Source organism: Eimeria acervulina, genomic scaffold (assembly GCF_000499425.1).
Source record: "Eimeria acervulina Houghton genomic scaffold, Eah_scaff366, whole genome shotgun sequence".
Classification (NCBI taxonomy): Eukaryota; Apicomplexa; class Conoidasida; order Eucoccidiorida; family Eimeriidae; genus Eimeria; species Eimeria acervulina.
In genome coordinates, this window is record NW_013549856.1 from 11,131 (window position 1) to 32,669 (window position 21,539).

At 45.0% G+C, this 21,539-nt stretch overlaps 5 protein-coding genes across 5 annotated transcripts in view; 4 read left to right on the top strand and 1 right to left on the bottom strand.

Moving 5' to 3' along the window:
* EAH_00035090 (hypothetical protein) overlaps positions 1-4,045 on the top strand; it is a gene marked incomplete at both ends in the record, with an annotated part of 4,810 nt that extends 765 nt beyond the window's left edge. Inside the window, 4 exons of the mRNA XM_013395772.1 lie at positions 1-549; positions 783-790; positions 938-2,529; positions 3,951-4,045. The exon at positions 1-549 is cut by the window's left edge and continues 765 nt beyond it. Of these exons, the coding sequence (XP_013251226.1) occupies positions 1-549; positions 783-790; positions 938-2,529; positions 3,951-4,045 (2,244 nt within the window). The remainder of the gene's footprint in view (positions 550-782; positions 791-937; positions 2,530-3,950) is intronic.
* A 3,711-nt stretch (positions 4,046-7,756) lies between these two features.
* Positions 7,757-9,640, top strand: EAH_00035100 (hypothetical protein, conserved; the record flags this gene model as incomplete). The annotated part of the gene is made up of 3 exons (XM_013395773.1): positions 7,757-7,784; positions 9,192-9,456; positions 9,595-9,640. The coding sequence occupies 3 exons, from the start codon at positions 7,757-7,759 to the stop codon at positions 9,638-9,640; spliced, it is 339 nt and encodes a 112-aa protein (XP_013251227.1).
* Positions 9,641-10,189: 549 nt separating this feature from the next.
* EAH_00035110 (hypothetical protein, conserved) lies at positions 10,190-12,520 on the bottom strand (the record flags this gene model as incomplete). The annotated part of the gene is made up of 4 exons (XM_013395774.1): positions 10,190-10,831; positions 11,015-11,161; positions 11,684-11,893; positions 12,413-12,520. The coding sequence occupies 4 exons, from the start codon at positions 12,518-12,520 to the stop codon at positions 10,190-10,192; spliced, it is 1,107 nt and encodes a 368-aa protein (XP_013251228.1).
* A 1,278-nt stretch (positions 12,521-13,798) lies between these two features.
* On the top strand, positions 13,799-15,778 carry EAH_00035120 (inner membrane complex associated protein 4, putative; the record flags this gene model as incomplete). Its single annotated transcript, XM_013395775.1, has 4 exons — positions 13,799-14,203; positions 14,617-14,766; positions 15,134-15,348; positions 15,619-15,778. The coding sequence occupies 4 exons, from the start codon at positions 13,799-13,801 to the stop codon at positions 15,776-15,778; spliced, it is 930 nt and encodes a 309-aa protein (XP_013251229.1).
* A 3,414-nt stretch (positions 15,779-19,192) lies between these two features.
* EAH_00035130 (hypothetical protein, conserved) lies at positions 19,193-21,539 on the top strand (the record flags this gene model as incomplete). The annotated part of the gene is made up of 1 exon (XM_013395776.1): positions 19,193-21,539. A coding segment is annotated over one exon (2,347 nt), but the record flags the coding sequence as incomplete, so codon positions are not given.

The following is a 21,539-nucleotide window of genomic DNA, read 5'->3' on the forward strand; positions in this document are numbered from 1 at the left end:
GCGGGGCCGGCAGCAGAAGCTGCAATTGTTGAAGCGGGGGTGAAGATATGGGGGCCCCTATTGCCGCTGCTGCTGCCACATTTGTATCATTTGCTGCCTTCAAGTGTCCCTGAACAGTCTGCAGCAGCAGCAGCAGCAGCAGCAGCAGCAGCAGCAGCAGCAGCTTCAGCAGCGGCACCTGCCGCAGCAGGTGCTGCTGCTGCAGGTGCAACAGCAGCAAATGAAGCAGCAGTAGCAGGTGCTGCTGCATGCACAGCAGCAGCAGATGCAGGTGCAGCAGCAACAGCAACAGCAGTAGATGCAGCAGCAGCAGCAGCAGTTGCTGCAGCAGCAACACAGAGGGGAGCGTTGCGCCTGTGTGCAGCAGCAGTAATGTGGCTGTGGCAGCAGATGTGGGGGCCTCCGACAGCAGCAACAGCAGCAGCAGCAGCAGAAGCAACTACGAGAAGTTTGCTGCTGGGGCCCCCCTTTGCTGCTGCAGAGGTAGCGCTCGCTAAGCCTTTTCTCTCTGTTATTTTAAATGCACCTACAGCACAAGAAGCCCTCCAAGTAAGACACCTAAACCCTAAACCCTAAACCCTAAACCCTCAAGGCCTAGGGTATAAGGGTTTAGGGTCTAGGGTAGATTGAGGGTTTAGGGTTTAGGTTGTAAGGGTTTATGGTATAAGGGTTTAGGGTTTGGGGGATAGTATATAAGGGTTTCTGACTGAGGATATAGGGTTTTAGGGTTTAGGGTTTAGGGTTTAGGGTTTAGGGTTTAGGGTTTAGGGTTTGGGGTTTAGGGTTTAGGGTTTGGGGTTTAGGGTTAATTGTTGTTTTTGTGTGTGCATGCGCTGCAGATTGGTGGGGAGTGTATAATATTGTTGATAGAAAGTTTGGCTGTTTTATCTTTTTCATTTTCTTCACCTTTCCCTCTAATTCTGCGGTGTATATGCAGCTTATCTCCTTCACTTTGTCTTCATCTTTCTGCTTCTTTCTCTTCACCTCATGTCCCTGTACACTGCAGCACCACAGCGCTGCTCCGCATTGCCTTCGCTGCTTCTGTCGAAGATATTGCTTCTGCAATTGCCACCAACACTCTATCCCTTCACTCCCTTAGGGGCCCCCTAGGGGCCCCCACGGGGGCCCCCTTTGGGGCCCCCTTTGGGGCCCCCTTTGGGGCCCCCACAGGGGCCCCCACTGGGGACCCTATGGGGGCCCCCTTAGGGGGCCCCTTAGGGGGCCCTATGGGGGGCCCCTTAGGGAGCCCCTTAGGGGGTCCCTTAGGGAGCCCCTTGGGGGGCCCCTCTGGGGGCCCTTTGGGGGTACTGTGGAGGGGTTCGTTGCGGCCGGGGGCCCTGGCGAGGGCCCTGCTGTTAAAGAGGGGGGCCCCTCACTTGAAGGCGCAGCTGTTGCTTTGTTATTTCATTCTTTGTTTAGATTGGGAGCAGCAGCAGACGCAGCAGCTGCTGCATGCAGCAGCAAATGAGAAGGCTTCGCCAGCGCTGCAGCAGTTTGCTGAAGAAGCTGCTGCAGTCTCTAATACCCTTCAAATACTTCTACTACAGACTGCGCAAGGGCCCCAAGGGGGCCCCCATGCAGCAGTTGGGGGCCCCCTAGGGGCCCCCACTGCCTCTTCAGGGGGCCCCCCTTTGGGGGCCCCCCGTTCATCTGATTGTGAAGAAGAAAGAGAAGAGGGTTTTTCTTCTTTTGATTGCTGCGGGTCTCGCTGGGGCCCCTTTGCTGCTGCAGAGGTGCTGGGGCTTCTGGATCTGCACGCATCTACAGCAGCAGCAGCAGCAGCAGCAGCAACGCCTGGATCAGCAGCAGCAGCAGCTGCAGTAGCAGCAGCAGCAAGGCAGCTGCAGCGGAGTTTGCCGCGTGCGTTGCTGCTGATGCTGCTGCGTATCGGGCAGCAGCAGCCAGCAGCTGAGCAGCAAATAGCATTTGGTGAAGTTTGCTGCTGTATGATGGGGGAAGGGCTGCTGTCTCAGGAGACGCATGCAGAGTTGCTGCAGCGTTTAGGGGCCCTTGCTGCTGGTCAGTGCTTTGTGGGGGCCCCTTACCTCGTACCCTTCCACCTGCTGCAGCAGCAGCAGCAGCAGCAGCAGCAGCAGCAGGTGGATGCACTTCCTGCTTCATCAGCAGATGAGATTTATGCTGTCCTTAGAGCTGCAGTTCCGCAGGCGTTGTCTGTCTCTCCCTTTCTTTCTTTTAGAGGGGTCAACAGTATATTGTTTGGGTTTATATTTAATAGCTTTTTGCAGGCTTGGAAGGCATGGGGCCTCCTCCCGCAGCAGCAGCAGCAGCAGCAGCAGCAGGAGCAGCAGCAGCAGGAGACAGACGCAGTGATGGATGTACTTGCTGCACAAACATGCTACTTAAGGGCCTCCTTGCTGCGTTTGCTGTCTCCTCTTGTCTCTTCTTCTGAAGCTCCTCAAGGAGGCTTGAGCAGCAGCGACAGCACACAACAGCAGCAGCAGCAGCAGCAGCAGCAGCAGCTGCGCGATACAGCGGAGTTGCTGGGGCTTCAGTGCTGGTTGTTTATATGTGAGAGCGGCCTTAATGCATTTGCTGCTGCTCTCTCCTTACAACCTAAAGCAGCACTTAAGCAGCAAGTGCAGCAGGAAGGTGGTTGCTTCTTTCGATTACCCTATGCTGCTCTTCAGCGCTGGCAGCATCTTGTTGCTGCTGCTGCTGCATTTATTCACAGCAGCACCACACCACCTAATCTTCTTGCTGCTGCTACGCTACCCTCTCTCCTTGTCAGTACACCCCAGCAGCAGCAAACTCCTCAAGCCCCTACACTCTCCTATCAACCTGCTGCTGCTGCTGCCGCTGCAGATGCTGCTGCGGATGCTGTTGCTTCTACTGGTGCTGTTTATGTGACTCTCGCTGCTCATGCTGCTGCTGATGTTGCTGCTGCTGCTGCTGATGCTGCTGCTGCTGTTGATGTTGCTGCTGCTGTTGATGTTGCGGTTGCTGCTGCTGCTTCTTCTGCTTTGGGGCCCTCAGGACTACCCGGAGGTGTTAACAGCACTGCAGCAGTACTCCTTCCCGTCTGCTGCTGCTGCTGCTGCTGCTGCTTCCGTCTTGACAGCAGGCGACGCTGCTGCAGCAAGAAAGGAAGAGTGTAGCAGCAGCAGCAGCGCAATTATGCTGCTGTATATTATTGCGAGGATGCACGCAATACCATACTTTAGAGGTATATGCTCTTCTGCTGCTGCTGCTGCTGCTGCTGCTGCTGCTTAGGGTTGCTTCCGCTGCTGCTGCAGCTCCTTGTGGTGCTGGTGCTACGTTTCTGGTGCTGCTGCTGGTTTTGTTGCTGCTGCGTTTGTTGCTGCTGTTGCTGCTGCTGCTCCTTGCTGCTGCGTCTGTTACTGTTGCGCCAGCTGCTGCGCCTGCAGCTGAACAAGCTGCTGCTCGTGCTGTTGCTGCTGCTGCTGCTAGTTTGTTGCTGCTGCTGCTAGGCTGTTGTTGTTGCTGCTGCTGCTACGTTGTTGTTGCTGCTGCTACATTGCTGCTGCTGCTGCCGCTACGTTGCTGCTGCTGCTGCCCTCCGCTCAAGTGAATAAGTATATACATTGTATTTCTATTTGTTTTTTTCGTCTATTATTTATTTATTTTTTATTTATTTTATTTACATGGCTGTGTATCCATTTGCAGATTCTTTTTTTCCTCGCTTATTTATTTATTTATTTTTTATTCTTCAAATATTTTTATTTTCTTCTTATTTATCTTTTTATTTCTTTTTTTACTTGTTTATTTGTTGCATATGCATTTATTTACATGTTTATCTATTTATGTCTTCATATATATATATACATATACATACTTATTTAATTATGTACTGATGCTTATTTATTTATATTTATTTATTTTATATTCATTTATTTATATTTATTTATTTACATTTATTTATATTTATTTATTAATTTATTTGTTTATATTTTTATGTTGGTTGCTGTCAGCTCGAGACTGTCGCTACTTGCGACGTCTGCATTCGCTGCCTTGGAGCTCAGCTCTATCTTTTCTTTCTTCACAGTGCGCTGCTTCTAATTTTTAATTAATTAATTAATTAATTAATTAAATTAAATAAATAAATAATTAATTAATTAGTTAATGCATTTATTTGTTTATTTATTTGTTTGTTTGTTAATTTGCATTAATTAGGTCTTCAATTTATTTCAATTTATTTCATTATATATATAATTGGCTTCCGTTGAGTTAATTGATTAATTAATTAATTAATTAATTAATTTATGCATTTGTTTATTTTTAATTAATTAATAAATAGTATGAAGAATAATAATATATTTAAAAAATATTAACAGTAGTAAATAATAGAAATAATAATAATAGAAATAAAACAAAATAATAAATTACTTTAAAAATAAAACAGATAATTATTTTTTGTGTTTGCTTTAAATGAATTAATAGCGGTTGTATTTGTTTGTTTTATTTGTTTGTTTTATTTGTTTGTTTTATTTGTTTGTTCTTTTTAATCTCCTTTGATATCCCTCTATCTATCTCTGTCTTTTTTGTATTTGTTTGTCTCCTTGGTTTTGTTGTTGCTTCTTATTCATTTATTGTTATTGTTTCAGCTAAAAGCCGCAAACCCTAAACCCTAAACCCTGATAAAATCCTATCACTGCTCAAAATGCACACTGCATTTGCTGCTGCTTGTGCTGCTGCTGCTTTTGCTGCTGCTGCTTATGGTGCTACTGCTGCTTATGCTACTTCTGCTGCTTGCGCTACCGCTGCTTCCGTTGCTGCTGCTGCTGCTGCTGCTGTTTGCATGCGCATGCAGCCCCACACTAAGCCACTGGATGTTGCGTCTGTTTACTGAAGCTGTACATGATTGTTTACCTGAGAGGGCTTCCTTAGATATTCCTACTCCTTCTTTATCGCCTTTGCTGCTGCTGCACGAAGCAGCTCCCCACCCTGCAGTATTTATTGCTGCTGATGCTGCGGATACACTGGAGAGGTAGGCAGCAGCAGCAGCAACAATAGCAGCAGCAACAGCAGCAGCAGCAGCAACAGCAGTTTTTTTGCTCTGTTTTCCTTTGCATAGGAGTTCAGTGTTGATATTTTATTTGCTATCCCCTCACTTTTTACTAATTTGTTTTATTTATTTTTTATTTCTTTGTTCATTTCGTTGGTTTATTTAATTCATGCATCTCTATATATGTATACATATAATATACCTACAATATATATATATATATATATTATATATTGCATATATATATATATATTCATGTATAAATAAACATATATATATATACATATTTATATAGCTGCATAGTTGTAAATAAATATATATATATATATTATATATATTACACAATAAGGTGTATATATTGTTTGAACTGCGTGTGCATGCGTTTGCAGGGCTACTGGTTGTCTGTCTCTTGATTTATTTCCGCTTGTTGTCTCTAACTGCAGAGACACTCGAAAAGATAATCAAAAAATAACAAAAAATAAATTTATGCTGTCTGCTGCTGCTGTTCGCCGCTGCGCTGCACTCTGGATGGAGATGTAAATATGAAATTTATTTATTTATTTTTGTCTGTTTGTTTGTTTGTTTTGTTTGTTTTTGTTTGTTTGTTTGTTTGTTTGTTTTGCTCGTTTTGTTTGTTTGTTTGCTTTTTTGTTTTGTTTATTTATTTGTTTGTTTGTTTGGTTTATTTCTCTATGTCTACATGCATATATACATATATATATATATATATATATATATATATTCACATTCAAATATAAGCATTTCATGTATATATATATATATATACAAATATAGAGAATATGCATTTATATATATATATATATATACTTGCATGTATGTGTATTTTTTGTATGTAATTGTATATCCTGTTGTTTGTTTGTGTGTTTTTGTATAGGGTTGTAGCAGCAAGTTCCTGCGGCAAGGAAGCAGCAGGGGCTGCTGCTGCTGCTGCTGCTGCTGCTGCTGCTGCTGCTGCTGAGGCAGAGGGAGAAAGGCTGCAGCTATTAATAGCGAGCGAGCCTTTGGCTGGTGTCTCTGCAGTAATTTCTTATTTAATTAGTTTCTTTCTAACTAATGAAGAAGAAAAGAAAGATGTTTCATCTGCTGCTGCTGCTGATGCGGATTTCAGCCCCACAGCAGACGATGTGCCTACAGACGCAGCAGCAGCAGCAGCAGGAGAGGAAGCAGCAGCAGCAGCTGGTGATGCAGGAGCATTTGTTTCTTTAACAGGCGTTTCTGCTGCTAAAGCTTCTGCTGCTGCTGCTGCTGCTGCTGGTGCTACTGCTGCTGGTGCTGCTGGTTTTGATGAAGAGCTGCTTGAGTCTTATTATTTATGTGTAATGCAAAATCCATTAAAGCTGCTGCTGCAGCTGCCTTCTCGAGTAGTTCAGCAGCTGCTAGCAGCAAATATATTTCCTTCTATTCTTAACCTGCTGCTCTTCAAGCTTCAAGCCTATGCACGTATGGGGCCCCCAACGCTTGCAGGGGGGGCCCCCCCTCTTATTGCTGCCGATGAAATCATTCAGCTTCAGGTGTATATACACCGTAATCACACACTTTTATTCTTATTCACAAACAAATTATATACTCTGCGCTTTCTCCCTCTGCTGCTGCCTCTCGCTTCCTGTTTCTCTCTCACACACATTATATATATATGCAAATATATATATATATATATATATATGTGTGTGTATTGTGTATGCTTCTCTGCATTATATTTGCTCGTTTAACACATATATATTATATATATGTATGTATATAATGTACATAAGCGCATACTTATATAAGCATATATATATATATATATATCAATATGCACATAATATATATATATATATGCATGTATATATATATATATATGCATCACTATGTACATATATACGATATATATATATATATATACATGTATATATATATATATATATTTATTTATTTATTTATGTGTAAATTTGTTTGTTTATTTTATATTTCGGCGTTTTGATTTGCGCGTCTTGCGGGTGTCTGTACCCCTTTGTTTATCCTGCATAAATAAAATAATATGCATATATATATAATATAATATCTAATATAATATATATAGTATATATAATAATAGATGTAATATATAATATGCATTACATATATAAATACACTTACATTTTGATTTTTCTAAGTATATTTGTATGCATATACGTCTATATATAGGTATTATGTATATGCCTACATATATAATATATATATAATATAATATATATATAATATATATATGCTATATATATTGATGTTTATGTGTGTATTTATTAATGTTGCGTGCAAATATGTATGCCCGCTGGTTTTTGCTGGATTGTTTGCGTATGTATGAATGTATGAATAAGACTAAAAGTATATATAAATAAATATACATATATATCCATATACATTTGTATATATATATATATATATATATATATTGCTGCATGCGTTTGCTGCAGGAGACAGCAGCACTACAAGTGGTAATCGAGGCATGTGCCGCTGCAGGGGTAGATTCATCTCTGTATTCGCGTTTGGGTTTATTATTAGATTTGCAATATTCAATAAGACCTCAAGGAGTAGAGCTTCTGTTTGCTGCTGGCTTCCCTCTGCATGCAGCAGCAAGAGTTTGCTGCTGCTGCTGCTGCGTGCAACGAATACTCCCTTTGCTCTCACGGCTGCTGCAGCAGCAGGCTGCTTGTCTATGGAAAAAAGCAACAGCAGCAACAGCAGCAGCAACAGCAGCAGCAGCAGCAGCACAGTCAAATGTTAACAGCATCGCCAATGCAGACTACGAACAAATTCTTCCAGAGTGAGGAGGCTTCCTTGAGCAGCTACACCCCAATAAACGGCAGCAGCAGCGTGCTGCAGCTGCAGTTGCTGTTGCTGCTGACGTTTGATGCTGCTCCTTTTGTTTCCTGCTGCTGCTTTGATTTCTTCTATTTCTTCGTCATCCGTTGCCGCAGCTGCTGGTGAAATGTTACTGCGCTCTCACTGCTGCTGCTTCTGCTGCTTCTGCTGCTGCTGCTGCTGCTGGTGTGTGTGCTGCAGTCCTGCTGAGGGTGTACATGTGGGGTTTAAAGATACTTTAAAAGTTCATCCAGCACTGAAGCCTTTTACTCGCGTTGAGCTTTGTTTATTTTATTTAAACTGCATTGTTTGTGTTGCATGCGACTTGAAACATAATAAACCTTACCCTGGAGGAAGCAGAGAAACAGAGCCTGTATTTGCAGCAGAAACTGCAAATGCTGTTTTCTTAGAAGCAGTCAAACACTACGAATTCTGTGGTAAGTAAATATTAATATTAATTACTCTTTTTTATTCATTGAGCAGCTCTATATACAGCTCACACTATTAAAAATTATATATATACTTTTCATTGTCTACTGCAATCATTCAGAAATATTCATTTCTTTAGTCTTGATAGGAATAAAAATATGTCCTTCTATATATATATATATATATATATAAATACAGATATATATATATATATATGTATACAGATACATATAAATATATATATATATATATATATATTTTTTCTTTGCGTGTATTACGTTGTTTGTTTTGTTCTTGTTTGTATGCGTGTTTGTTTTATGTTGTTTTTCGTGTTTGTGTTTAATTGTTTTCTCTTTTTGTTGTTCATGCTGTTTGGCTGTTGAAAGTTATTTTTGTGTTTTGTTTGGTGGATATATTTGTTATTTCTTCTTTCATTGATTTATTTATTTGTATGTCTGTCCTGTTGATATTTTTTGTGTTTTTCTGTAATTGTGTGCTTGCATTTCTGAATATTCTTTTTGCTTTTCTTTGCTAATTTGTTGTGTGACTTATTTTTGTATTTTTCTTTGATTTGTTTGGTGAATATTTTAACTCCATATTTTGTATTCTTCGTTTTATTCGTTTGTTTGCTGATTGTAACCATTATTATTATTATTGTTATTATTCTTACTGCTGTTATTCTTCTTAGTATTATAATTGTTAATGCTATTATTTTTATTATTATTTTGCTGTATTACATAGTATCATGCTACACTTTATGTTGAATTTTATGAATGTTAAACAATAACATATAGAATCCTACTACTATTGAAAATGAATAATATTCATATTATATATCTTCATAAATTCATAAATAAATAAATATATATATATATATTCTATGTATATAGATATTATAATAATGATGCTTGTGTGTTGATTGTGTTTGTTCACTGAACAGACTCTGCGAGTTTGTGCGACTTTGTTGCTGCTGCGGTGCCGGTGATATTTCCTCTTTTTTATACTTTCCCCAAGTTGGCAGCTCTAGTGAATACCTTTTTAGCCCACAAGAAGTTGCTGCAGCATGATAGCAGCATGAAGGCGTCTCCTGCATCAAGTCACGATCCAGCAGCAGCAACGCCAGCAGCAGCAGCAGCAACACCAGCAGCAGCAACAGCAACAAATCGGCCTTCTCCCTCCAAACTGCGAGCAGACGCTGTCCTCGAGTAATGCAAATTAAGCATATCCCCTCAAAACCCTCATTATTTGTTTTTAAAACCCTAACCCTAAACCCTAAATTATTATAAATCCTAAGATAGCGGGTATATCTGCTGAAGCTGCACTTTGTGCTGCGCTGCATGCAGGCAGTTGGAGAAGGATCTGAGCCGTGTGATTGAGTTGGACCTCTGATAAGAAGACGTTTAATATATACGCATCTGTATTTATCTATTTGTGTGCATGTTATATACATACATATATATATTTTTTTCTTATATATGTATGTACATACGTAACTATTCATATGTATTCATATATATGTATAATATATACATATATATGAATGTTGTTTATGTATATGAATATTGTTTAATACTTCATTTAGATCTCGTGGCATTGCTTGGCTGTAGTGTACAGACAGACGCCGCCTTGTTGTTTAAAAATTAAAATTCATCAGTTTATAAAACACAACACAAACATCGCCCCCAGTTACAGCGCTGGGGGCGTCTGGGGGGCCCCCAGTGCAGCAGCAGCAGTTTGCTGCAGTTTCTAGCGTCTGCTTCGATGGAGGGTGGTGAAAACAAATGAAGTTTTGGGTTTTTTTCTGGCTGAGGCCTGCACAATGAACGGGACTTCTTGCATGCATGCGCATGCATAAGTGTTGTTCTTTATTATTAAAAGATGCAGCAGAAGAGAAGAGCAGCAACAGCTCCGTGCCTGTCTCTCTGCTAGTTTTGTTCATTAGTTAACAGAAGGAGTCTTACGCAGCTCCGGCCCATCTCCTGCATGCGAATTCGTGCTGCCTCCCCGAGCAGCAGCAGCAGCAGCAGCAACAGCAGCAGCAGCAGGTCCACTCCTTGACTGTCGCAATGCCAGAAAAGCGTTGCTATCATAATCATCTGAGACGCCCACACGAAGGTTGGGTGCTGTCCTTTGACTCCTCAAGTGCTCCTCTGCTCGGGCCCCCGGCTGATACCTCTTTTCAGGGGGGCCCCCAAGCGCGGGAGGCCCCAGAGGGCCCCCAAAGGGGGCCTCCACAGGGCCCCCAAAGGGGGTTTCCTGGGGGCCCACCTGAGGGCTACTGTGCGAGCTTCCGAAAGAGAGATCTCCCTCAGAACTCCTTTGAGAACCCCCTTGAGGCCCTCCAAGAGGCCCCCCTTGAGAACCCCCTTGGGGCCCCCCTGGGGGGCCCCCAGGGGCGCCGTCTGGGGTCCCCTCAACGGGATTTGTTTTAGAGATACTCGTAGCGGGGCTATCTTGAGTCCATAGGGGGGGAAGCTTCACAACGTCGGGATATCGTCTAGGGGGATCTGATGTATTTTGTTGATCTGTTTGGTTTTGGGGCTTGTACGCGGCAGTTTGCTGCTGCCCCTCAAAGGGTATCTGCAACAGCAGCAGCAGCAGCAGCAAAGAAGCAGCTATATGGTATTAGGCGAGACCACATGCAACAGAACGGTGTCTGTACACCCCATATGAACGGAGCAGCAGCACTCTATGTGCAATGCAGCACTGATCACGTAGGAAATCAGCAGAAAAGAAGACAAGGGTGCGGGGTTTAGGGTTTACCTGTGCGCCTGGCTCCACATAAACCACTTGCTCCTTCCTATAGCTTCTCAGGATAGGAATGATGCGCTCTATCACCAGCACTTTCGGGACTTCAATTATTTTCTCTTTAATTGCATATCGCGGGACTTCAACAATTTTGTCGACGTACTGCGCAACACCAAACAAAAACAAAATCACAAACAAACCCTCTTTCTTCCTTTGGGCGTACAGAGATAACAGGCGAGTAATGTTTTTTTCTAATAAGTGCATTATTCATATATATAAATATATAATGTAGATACGCTGAACTATATATTTTGGCATTTTTCAATATATGTGTATATATATAGATATATATGTATATATAGTATATACATACATATATATATATATATATACAGTTCAATATATTCAAATATAGTTCGATGTGTGTATGCAGAAAAATGTTTAGTTGTGCATATATGCAACTGTGTGTCCATATATTCATATGTATATCTATATACGCCAGTACATGCATAAATATATTATATATATACTTATATATATATATATATTTATATTGTGTTGTATGTATCACATCTTTGCTTTCTGTCTATTGCTTCCGGATGTGTGTACGTGTGTGTACGGATTATTTTCTTGATAGTGTTTATCTTATTTTTCTGTTTTGTTTGTTTTTTCGTGGTTTCTTACTTTGATTTCTGGGACTTGTACGATTTTGTCTACATAGACGGGTTTTTTAACGTATTTAATTACTTCTTTTTTTACGGGTTTAACAACTCGCACAATTTTCTCTTCGGGTACTTCTTGAGGAACTTCTACGACTTTTTCAACATAATACACCTGAGGCACTTCTATGTAGCGGTTTTCAACGCGCTCTTTAACAACTTCGTGCACGCGTTCCTGTAAGTACAAAGACATAAAGTTAACACAACATACACAGAAAACTTATTCAATAACAACGCAATACTTATTCATTCGTGCATCCACACGCATAATTCAGAGGAAAGAAATGCTCCTCAAGAGAGCGGGGAAGAGCAGATCATAGGGCACAAAGATAAACGTTTGCCTTCTAATAGAGAAGTATATATATATATATATATATATATATATGCATATATATATATGAATACTTGAGTATGTCTTTATTGCGGCATATCCTCGTGCACATATGTATGTAAATATATATATATATATATATATATACATATACACGGGCTTTCATAGTGCATGAACTTGCTAACACAAGAATAGTGCTAGAGGGAAAGAGCACTATCAACATGCATGCAACTCTAATAACAAAACACCGAATATGATGGCATATGTAACTGTTAATACAGAAGAACTGGAAGCTTTTATTGTACCGAGAAGCTGCAAGATTTTAGTCCCTTAAGGCGTTAACAAAACAGCTCAAATGCTTACCTCTACTATCGGCTGCAAAACCGTCGCCCCAGAGGGCGGGTTTCCCTGAATGCCGCTCCTTGTGGGGAGGCCGTTTGGAGGCGACACCATAGGGATGTCTCGACGCATACTTTGCTGATGCATCAGGGTTTAGTGTTTAGGGTTCAGGGTTTAGGGTTTGGCGTCTCGTGTTTGAAAAGGGGTCGCAGGCAGTCACTAGAAGCCTGTCTGAGCCTTCTTAGGGTTTAGGATTTAGGTTTGAGCGTTTATAGTTTACGATTTAGAGTAAATGTCGCCGCGATCGCTTCAGGGTGTCTTCTGGTATGCGCACCGAAATGAACTAAAGTCAACGGCTGAATGCAGGAGTGGTGCCTGAGTCATTGCGGTGTCTCACGGAGCAAAAAAAAGAAAAGATGTCTCAAATAAAAGAAAAAAACAATTTCAATCTTACATTTCTCCTCAGAACGAATATGATGACGCCTGTTAGCTTCGATGCGCAAGCTGCACGCAGGACCGTTGCCGATGGTCCGGTATGCGTTGAGGGTCTGTGGGTAGGAGGAGGGCGCGTCTTGAAACGGATTTTAAAAGATTAATATAGTTTGAATTATTAAAGAGAATGACGAACTGAAGATTAAAAACAACAATATTTGTCTTTGAAGCCCCATATGAGGCCCTGAGGTCTGGCGGTGTGGCTGCTGGCGACCGCCGCCGACTCGGCTTGCACAGGGTGATGAGCTGTGCTTGAGAGCTCAATGGGGCTGTCTGCTGTTGTGCTGCCTTCTTCAACCACTGATGATTTATTTGATTGTTTTTTATTGTTTTATAAATTTCAGCTTTCTTGGCATTCAAATCCCCCACTGGCTGCCGCTGGGGGGGGCTTAAAATACACCAGCTGCAGGCACGCACGCCGCGCCGCGGGCAGCGAGCGGGAGAGGTGTTGTTGCAACTGTTGTCTGCTGCATTGTAATTTATGAATTAAATATCAAATACGCTCCTTCCTTTCATCCTATGCCTTATACGAAACTGTTTTGCATTCTCTGAACTGCGCGCAGTGACCTGTGATGCCTCTCCACCTCAGCGAACACATCGTTCAGGCCGCCAACTTGTCTGCCTCATTACAGATATCAAGAGGTTGAAGAAAACCAACTTTAATTGATTTACTGTTGAGGGTTTCGTTCTCGTGGCCTCCAAGATTCCTGTGGGCAGGGAACTGACTTGGGACTTATGTTGCGAGTTGCCGCAACTAATTGAAGACTGCATACAGGGCCCCTCGCCTCTGTTTTGTGGTGTATACCGTTGGCATACTTGCAGCTACTTGGTATATTCTGCAGTGGGCTCATTTTATTGCTTTTCTCTCGAGCATGCGAAGGCCTCTACCCTGACCTCCACAGAACAAACCTGTAGAAGATGGAGCAGAGGCATTGGCCCCCGACAGGATCCATTGGGCCCCCCTCACCCGGGCGTTGGATGGGGCCCCCTGTAGATCTCTTTCCCAGTAGAATGCACAACAATAACAACAACATCAACAACAACCATCTTGAGGCCCCCCAAATAGGCACCATACATACTCCGGGGGGGCCTCCCGTAGGGTCTATGCACGCAGGCCCATACCAAACTTACGCTTCGCCTGCTGTGCCTCTCCAAGAGGCGTTCAGATCCACTGCAGCCCGCCCTGCAGAATTCTCCCCTCATAATGCGCAGTCTTGGGAATCTGTGGGCCCCCCTATGAGCTCAGCTCCAGACCGCATGCAGGGGCCCCCAAGACCAGGGGCCCCCAACCCTGCCTCAGAGTCAAAGACCACCAGGGAGTGGGTAAGACGAAAGAATTGAATATGTGGATGCTCGTGCAAGCACATAGGGAAAGATGTAGTGGGAAAGAGACAGACAGACAGGCAGACACACGCATGCGCGCTCGCACACACACACACACACACACACACACACACACACACACACACACACACACACACACACACACTCATATATATATATATATATTATATGCGCACACACACACACACATACGCACATATGCATACAAACAAACGCAGATAGACAGATAGACGAACAGAACGGCCGACTGTAGATATTGGCGCAGGCGATCTACAGGCTGTTATGGGGAGCTGTGAGGTGGTGGGTCTGCAGAGCTGAGGGTCCAGGGGGTTGAGTGTTTCGTTGTTTTAGTGTATTATTATTGTCGCTGTTTATGTTGCATCTTTCTGCAGCTAGAGGTCACTGCCTATCAGCCTGTAGATGTGGTAACGAGGACAGTGGAGGTGCCTGTCACCCGAACAGTTGATGTCTACGTGCCCAAGCCTGTAATCAAAGAAAAAATTGTTGAAGTCCCCAAGCTGATCCCCAAGTACATTGAGAAGGTATTTCATGACACACACCCTTCACCGATCCAGGGTTTAGTGTTGAGGGTTTAGAGATACGAAATTGGAAGTCAACGATTTCGTCAACTCGTATCCGGCTGCTCTCAGCATCTACGCAGATGCACGCTTGTACCCGGATGCACGCAAACGGAGATTGATGCATGCCTGCATGCAGGCAGGCAGGCACTCGTAGTGCGGGAGAAGTGCCTTTTTAATAACAATGAGTTGGAGTTTGCGGCTGTTAAGGGGGTGGCTGGCCTCCGCGCGTCGATTGCTTCCTATTGATGAGCATTATTACATGGGAGGATGTCTTGTATTCGTTCATCTTCATACTTGTTGTGTTGGGGTTTTGGTTGTTTGTGTTCAGATTGTAGAAGTACCGCAGATCGAGTGGGTGGAGCGTGTGGTGGAGGTGCCTGAGGTGATATACAACACGAAAATTGTTCCTAAAGTTGAAATTCGCGAAAACATCGTTGAGAAACCGGTGTTTGTTCAAAAGTGGGTTGAAAAGATTGTAGAGGTTTCAGTTGTTGAAGAGGTCATTCGATACAGGACTATCCATGAACCCGAGGAAATAATCAAGTACGCAACCCACGCAAACAGGCACCAAATACTTGCTGCTGCCCCTCCTGCTGCTCCCGTTACTGCTGCAGCGGCTGCTGCTGACGTTCAAAGTTTAGAGCTATTAAATATGAGCAATGTATGTGTATAGGCCTGCATATGTCTATGCGGCTTGGGTTTTCAAATGCACGTTTAATCTATAGGATTCATGCTGCATTCTTGTATATATATGTGCATGATGAGGTGTGGAGGTGACTGCTTTGTGCCTTTTTCTGCCTCTGATTGCTTTAGGTACATTCCACAAGGGCACCAGGAAGAGGAGTGGAGAGGCGCGCCTATTCTTACCGTCCCTCCTCATCAAACACCTGAACTCCCCCCCAAGTGGGGCGGCACTCCGCACTCTTCGCCTCCCTACCCTCTGGTCCAGGCAGGGACGCAGCGCACAGAGTAGCCCTAATAAAGATATATACACGGTGCATCTACACTATGATGCAGGTCTATAGTCACGCGCTCTCACATATGCATATATGCATACACATTTGTACTTCTGTGTGCGCAGATGAACATGCATGCATATGCGTGGCTTTGTGAATCAATGTACTTCTTATATCTGCGAATAGGTGCCTCATTGTATGCGTATGCCTGTAAATGGATAATTGCACCCACATATCGATGTAATTAATCACAGATGAATTTGTATTCATTTCCGCGTTTAAATATATTTCTACAGAGGGCGTTTCTACTTCCCCTCTAAATGCACGTACCGCTCGGCCGGGCCAGAGAGGCAACAATATTTTTGTTTGAAAGGGTCTGCATGCTCAAGAGCTCTTTCAACAAATGATGTTATTATTAAACAGAGCCGCCTAAGCGTAATGGTGTTGAGGGAGAGTACGCAACAGAGAAGGAAAATATGACGTCACCCTGGTAGCCACAGCACTCTGCGCACAACTAGGCACCCATACCTAGACCCTACTATGCAAAAATAGTTTCGAATTGTCCTTTTAGGCTACTCACTGATACTTAACCCCGAAGCGGGAAAGATCGCCCACCATGGGAAAGTTGGTTATATGTGCGTATATATGAAGTAAGCCCATGCGCCCACTCTGGCACATGTTGCCTGTTCTCGGCTACTGGAATCCCAGTGAAGGCCTATCAAATAACTAAGGTGTTCCTGCATGCATCCGAAAGGTGTATGCGGATACGTTAGGTGAGGGAGTTGCCGCAGATGGTGCTACAACTCAGTAGATGCCGCTTCCTCTCCCCAACAGCTGCAGGATTCTGTGTAGTGGTACTCGGCAGGCTTGCAAAAGCGTTGGGTTGATCAATTGCTTTGGAGGGTGCAGTGTTCTGGGCCTCCTCACAACCGCTTCAGGCTCGTGAAGGTTGATAGCACCCTGTAGTTGAGAGAGGTAGGGGGAACATGCGAATTTTAGTCCGCGACGGGACGGCCTAAGATAGTGCAATAGTTGGTCTTGGCGTCCCCCAAAACTGGTTTTCTAGATAACGCTAGAGAGCGCGTCTAGACGTTTGTGAGCGCAAAAATATACTTTTTACTCGTCGCGGGTTTGTCTTCCAACGGTGAAGCTTCTGGGCGCCGAGCTTTGCAATTTATCCAACCGAAAAAGTTTCCGTCACCGCAGTTTGTGAATAATACCTCCACCTGTGCGGGCCGTCCAAATAATGAGGAGTGGACAAGTGCGCGAATCGTAGCTATGTTCAAAACTTCCCAGAGTGTTTGTATACTTTTGCTCGGTGGGGGATAGAAAGCTTTCCATGCCTGCCGCGGTCCAAATTATTTTCTCCTGTGATTCTCTTTAGCTCCCGTTGTCTCATCGCTTGGTCGTTTGGCGATTTCATACTCTGGAGAGATGCACTCTGGGCTCCAGTGTGAAGCTGGGCTGATCCTGGCACAGTGTGAGCGATGACAATATGCAACCATTCCATCTTAGCTTATTTCCTTGTTTTTGACTGTGACAAGCTTTCGAAAGATTCCCTGCAGTTCGCTGCATCCTTCCTTGTGAGCTTGTATCTTGCTCCATGCCGACCATTAGATACAGCACGATACCTCAAGACGATCTCCAGAAGAAATGCAGTTGTAAAGATAACCGAAGTTCCTGAATGTCAAGTCAAATATCTAATGCAGGGTTGTTCCAGTGCCACTTCTTTACAGCGTACCCTTCGGTATTCTCTTTTACTTCGAAAGATGTACACGGGGTTAGAATAAATGCCGTTAATTTCAAATTCTGTAATTTTATTTATTTATTGTTTTTGCCGATAACATCCTTCACAAATATTATGTATAAAAGTGGCTCAAAGCTTATAATAGAGTCCAATAAAATAAGTATTTTCTATATATGGTATATTATCCAGCCTCATCTTCCAGCAATGCTAAACTGTTGCTATCCCCCTTACGAGAATACCCCTATTACCTTTGCTAAAAGGACACCGCCTCGTCACCATGGGGTCTTCTGTGTTCACAACGGCCCGCATTTTCTGTTCCTGTTCCACCAAGAGCCAAACAAAAAAATGTAGAGGAAAGCCAATAGACTCACCTCGCTAGTTACTGCGTTTTAATGTGAATCACATATACAAGGACACTTGTAGAGAATTCATTTGTCACTCAGCCCTTCGATCGAAAAATTACTTCAAGAACTCAGTTAACAACAACTTTGTTGTAAGGAAAATGGCCTTTCGAGCTCACGGATATTCACTGATTGGTAATGGCGGTGCAAGGAGAATCGTTTTGTGGAGAGGAGAGGTTCAGTGTCTGTGGGACTCGGGCTCGTCTAAAGATTGGAATTTTCTAAGGCTTCTGTTTTGGTTGTGCAAATGATGGAAAGAAAGAAAATAGTACAAACAGTTTTCTGTGCCAGCAGGTTGCGCGAAGAGTAAGTGTCTGCATTGGCTACAGTAGGTACCTAAGACGGGCGCAGTTTCAGCTATGGGCTTGGGGTGTAATTTATGCTGGCTGAGTTAGGTGACAAAAATATTTGAGGACTGAAAATGAAATGAATTCATATTATTGGTTTCCCACGAGGACAGGGAAGCGCCAAGGTACATCGAGGCAGGGCTCGATGTCCAGCTACCCAAAGGGGACCGAAGTGGTGAGAGTTACAGGGTGCGTTGTTTAGGACACGTGAGTACGATGAATCACAGGTAAAAGGAATTGTATTTGGCGACTATATTACTCCCGAATAATATAAAATACACCTAATTGTACGGCCCCTCACGTGGGCCGACTTGTCGCTGCCGCAGCAGCGGTCAGGCTGCTGTTGACGGATCGGCACATGGCTGTTTGATCGTCTCCTGCGCAAAGTAGGGGCTTCCAGAGGGGGCACACTTCTGTAAAGTGATTTCATTTTGCTGAATTGGAAGTTTTAGCAGCAGAAGGGCACTTTTTACCCCCTTCAAACCCGGACGCCTAACGACGGGAACAAGCACTGCAGCGACACTCTGCTCAACGTATCGATCGCATCGTGCACGTGTGTCTTCGGGTATATAGGCATATTAAATCTTTGAATTTCAGTGGATTTTCCCTAAAAGCCTTTCGAAGGCAACGCCAAAAGGTCTGAAACCTTCCCAAGCGTTCACCTCGGGTCCCTCCCGCCTCGTTGGCGTCGGCGGGTGCAAACCCACGTTGCTCTTCAAGAGAAGCTTCGATTTCCCTCAATTAATTTTTATTTACATTGATTTTGTCATCTCTAGTTGGTCCATGGGGTGTACGGAGGCAACGCCGTGGGAGCACAGGCTGGGGATCCCTTTTGATACAGCTGCATATGCCTTCTCTTCCTAGGACCACTGGACTCCGCCAGAACCCGTTTCATTCACCATCTTCCCGACACAGAGACAGACAACAGTTGCTCAGATGTGGTTCTTCTCAGGCAATGAGGGGCAAGCCGAGGCCCAAGCAGAAGAGCCTCAATCGGAACAGGGCCCCGTCCAGCCAGAGGACTCCCAGCAGCACCCCGCTGAAAAAGGCAGCGAAACCACCTCACAGGAAACAGAAGGAAGCTCAACCGATTCCCCATGGAGTTTCTGGGGTCAGTTGGCTGCAGTTGCACAAAATCCTGGAGAGGTAGAAGAGGATGAAAGCCTCAGCTCTGCGACAAGTTCCGACGAAGACAGTGGTACGAACCCTGTGCATCTGTCCTCCATTGATTCTGCAACAAGCACTGAACAGCAGACGCGGGTGGAGGGGCCCACAGAACATGAGCAACCGGCAGAACAAGCACCAGGGTGGAGCCTGTGGGGGCAGCTCGTGGGATCGCCGAATACTGAGGGCGCTGCTCCTGCTGCTGCTGCTGATGCCGACGTCGAATCTTCTGCTGTTCATCCGGACACTTTGGCTAATGAAGAGTCTTCAAGGGAAGCAGCACAAACGGAGGAGAGCGGTGCCTCAGCTGAACAACCTGCTGCGGCGGCTGCGGCTGCTGCAGGTCCGGGCGTCTTCAACTGGAATCTGATAGGCGGAGCGGCTTCCTGGATTCAGCCCCAGTCAACAACAGAGGCACCAAAGGAGCCAGTTGCAGAAGAGGCGCATCAAGGAGACATAGATGAGACGGACAGAGCAGCCTCCTCGGAGCCAGCTGCCTCAACGGAGGCACCGCCGCCCGATATGCCACAGAGGCACGCAGAAGAGAAGGAGTCCCAAAGAGAGGACGATTCACACTCTTCTCCCCTGAACAGCCCGTCTAGTAGCAGCAGCGCTGAAGATAGTAGCGGCTCTGAGGCAGAGGCTGAGTCTTCCGTGCCAGGGACTTCACAGCAGGCCGCATCGGGAAGCGAAGACAGACCAGAGTCGGGATTAAAGGACTCCCATTTTCCCGACGACGCTGCTAAACAACAGAAGGAAATTGAAAAAGATACAGAGACAAGCAAATCTATTGAGCAGGCTCAATCGAAGGGTGCCAGGTTTACGAAAGCCAAACCGAAACCCCCAGCATCTTTGAAATTAGGGAAGGCGCCACAGGAGCTTTCATCTTCAATTGGCGCGGCTGCCGCTCCCGAGCAGCAACAATCAACTGTGCCCCATCTGCAGCAAGCGGCTACAACAGACAGCCAGCCTGGTACAACGGGAGAGCAACAGCCAGCAGATGCACCAACACAGCAGCAGCAAACTGCTACAACAGAGGAGAAACGAGGAGCTGCAGCGCAGAACGAAGTTGCTACGGGAGAACAAATGCAGCCAGCTGATACTTCAGACTCGAAAGATTCATTAGACAAGACGACAGAGAAATCCGATGTAGTACTGCCCCAGCCCGACGCAGCTGCTGCTGCTGCTTCTGCTGCTAGTTCGCCGTTGGCGAAGCTGCTAGCCCGTCGTCTACCAAAGCACTCAGGCTCTTTCGTGGAGCGGTCGCTCCCTGACGGCACCACAATTATTATCACCACTGAAGAGGGCGGTGCTTCAAAGCCCAAGCCGAAGCCTCCCGGCGAGAGCGGCTTGCTGTTGCCTCCCCCATCCAAGGGAGAGATCCCCAAAACTGAATCATACCCCCGATCAAATAAACACGAAGAGCTCAGCATGCAGAAACCTAAAGCAATTACCCCGCAGCCGCAAGATACAGCCCAGCACGCGCGTCCTCCCAAGCCTAAGCCTCCTAGGACGGCTTCGTCCAAACCGCTACAAGCGAGTCCAACCATTGCTCCGACACCAGCACAGATGACAGAGGCTGCTTCAATTAACGATGACACTTCCACGGAATTAGCAGAAAAAACACCCAGTGATACCGAACAAAGGCAGGACACACCAGCAAGCAAGCAAGGAAACCAAGACGCCCAAACGACTGACGCGGTTCCTATAGCACACGTGGAGGCGGACACCGTTCCTTCTATGGCGGCGACGGGTTCTGCAGATGAGGCCCAGCCGCGCCTCTCCGACGCCAAGGAAGCGGAGGGCTCTGCGGAGAAGCCTAGCGAGGATGAGAGCAAGGCAAAGGCTGTGGTCAAACTGCCGCTGCCTTCGAAAGCACTTGGCGCCAAGGGTCCTCCGCCTCTTCCTAAATCATTGGGAGCGAAGGCTGTTCCTTCAGTGGAGGGGAAGGGTCCTGGAGATGCAGAGGATCCGGGCGTTTCAGAGAGCAAGAAGGAGGAGGGCTCTGCGGAGAAGCCTAGCGAGGATGAGAGCAAGGCGAAGGCTGTGGGCAAACTGCCGCTGCCTTCGAAAGCACTTGGCGCCAAGGGTCCTCCGCCTCTTCCTAAATCATTGGGAG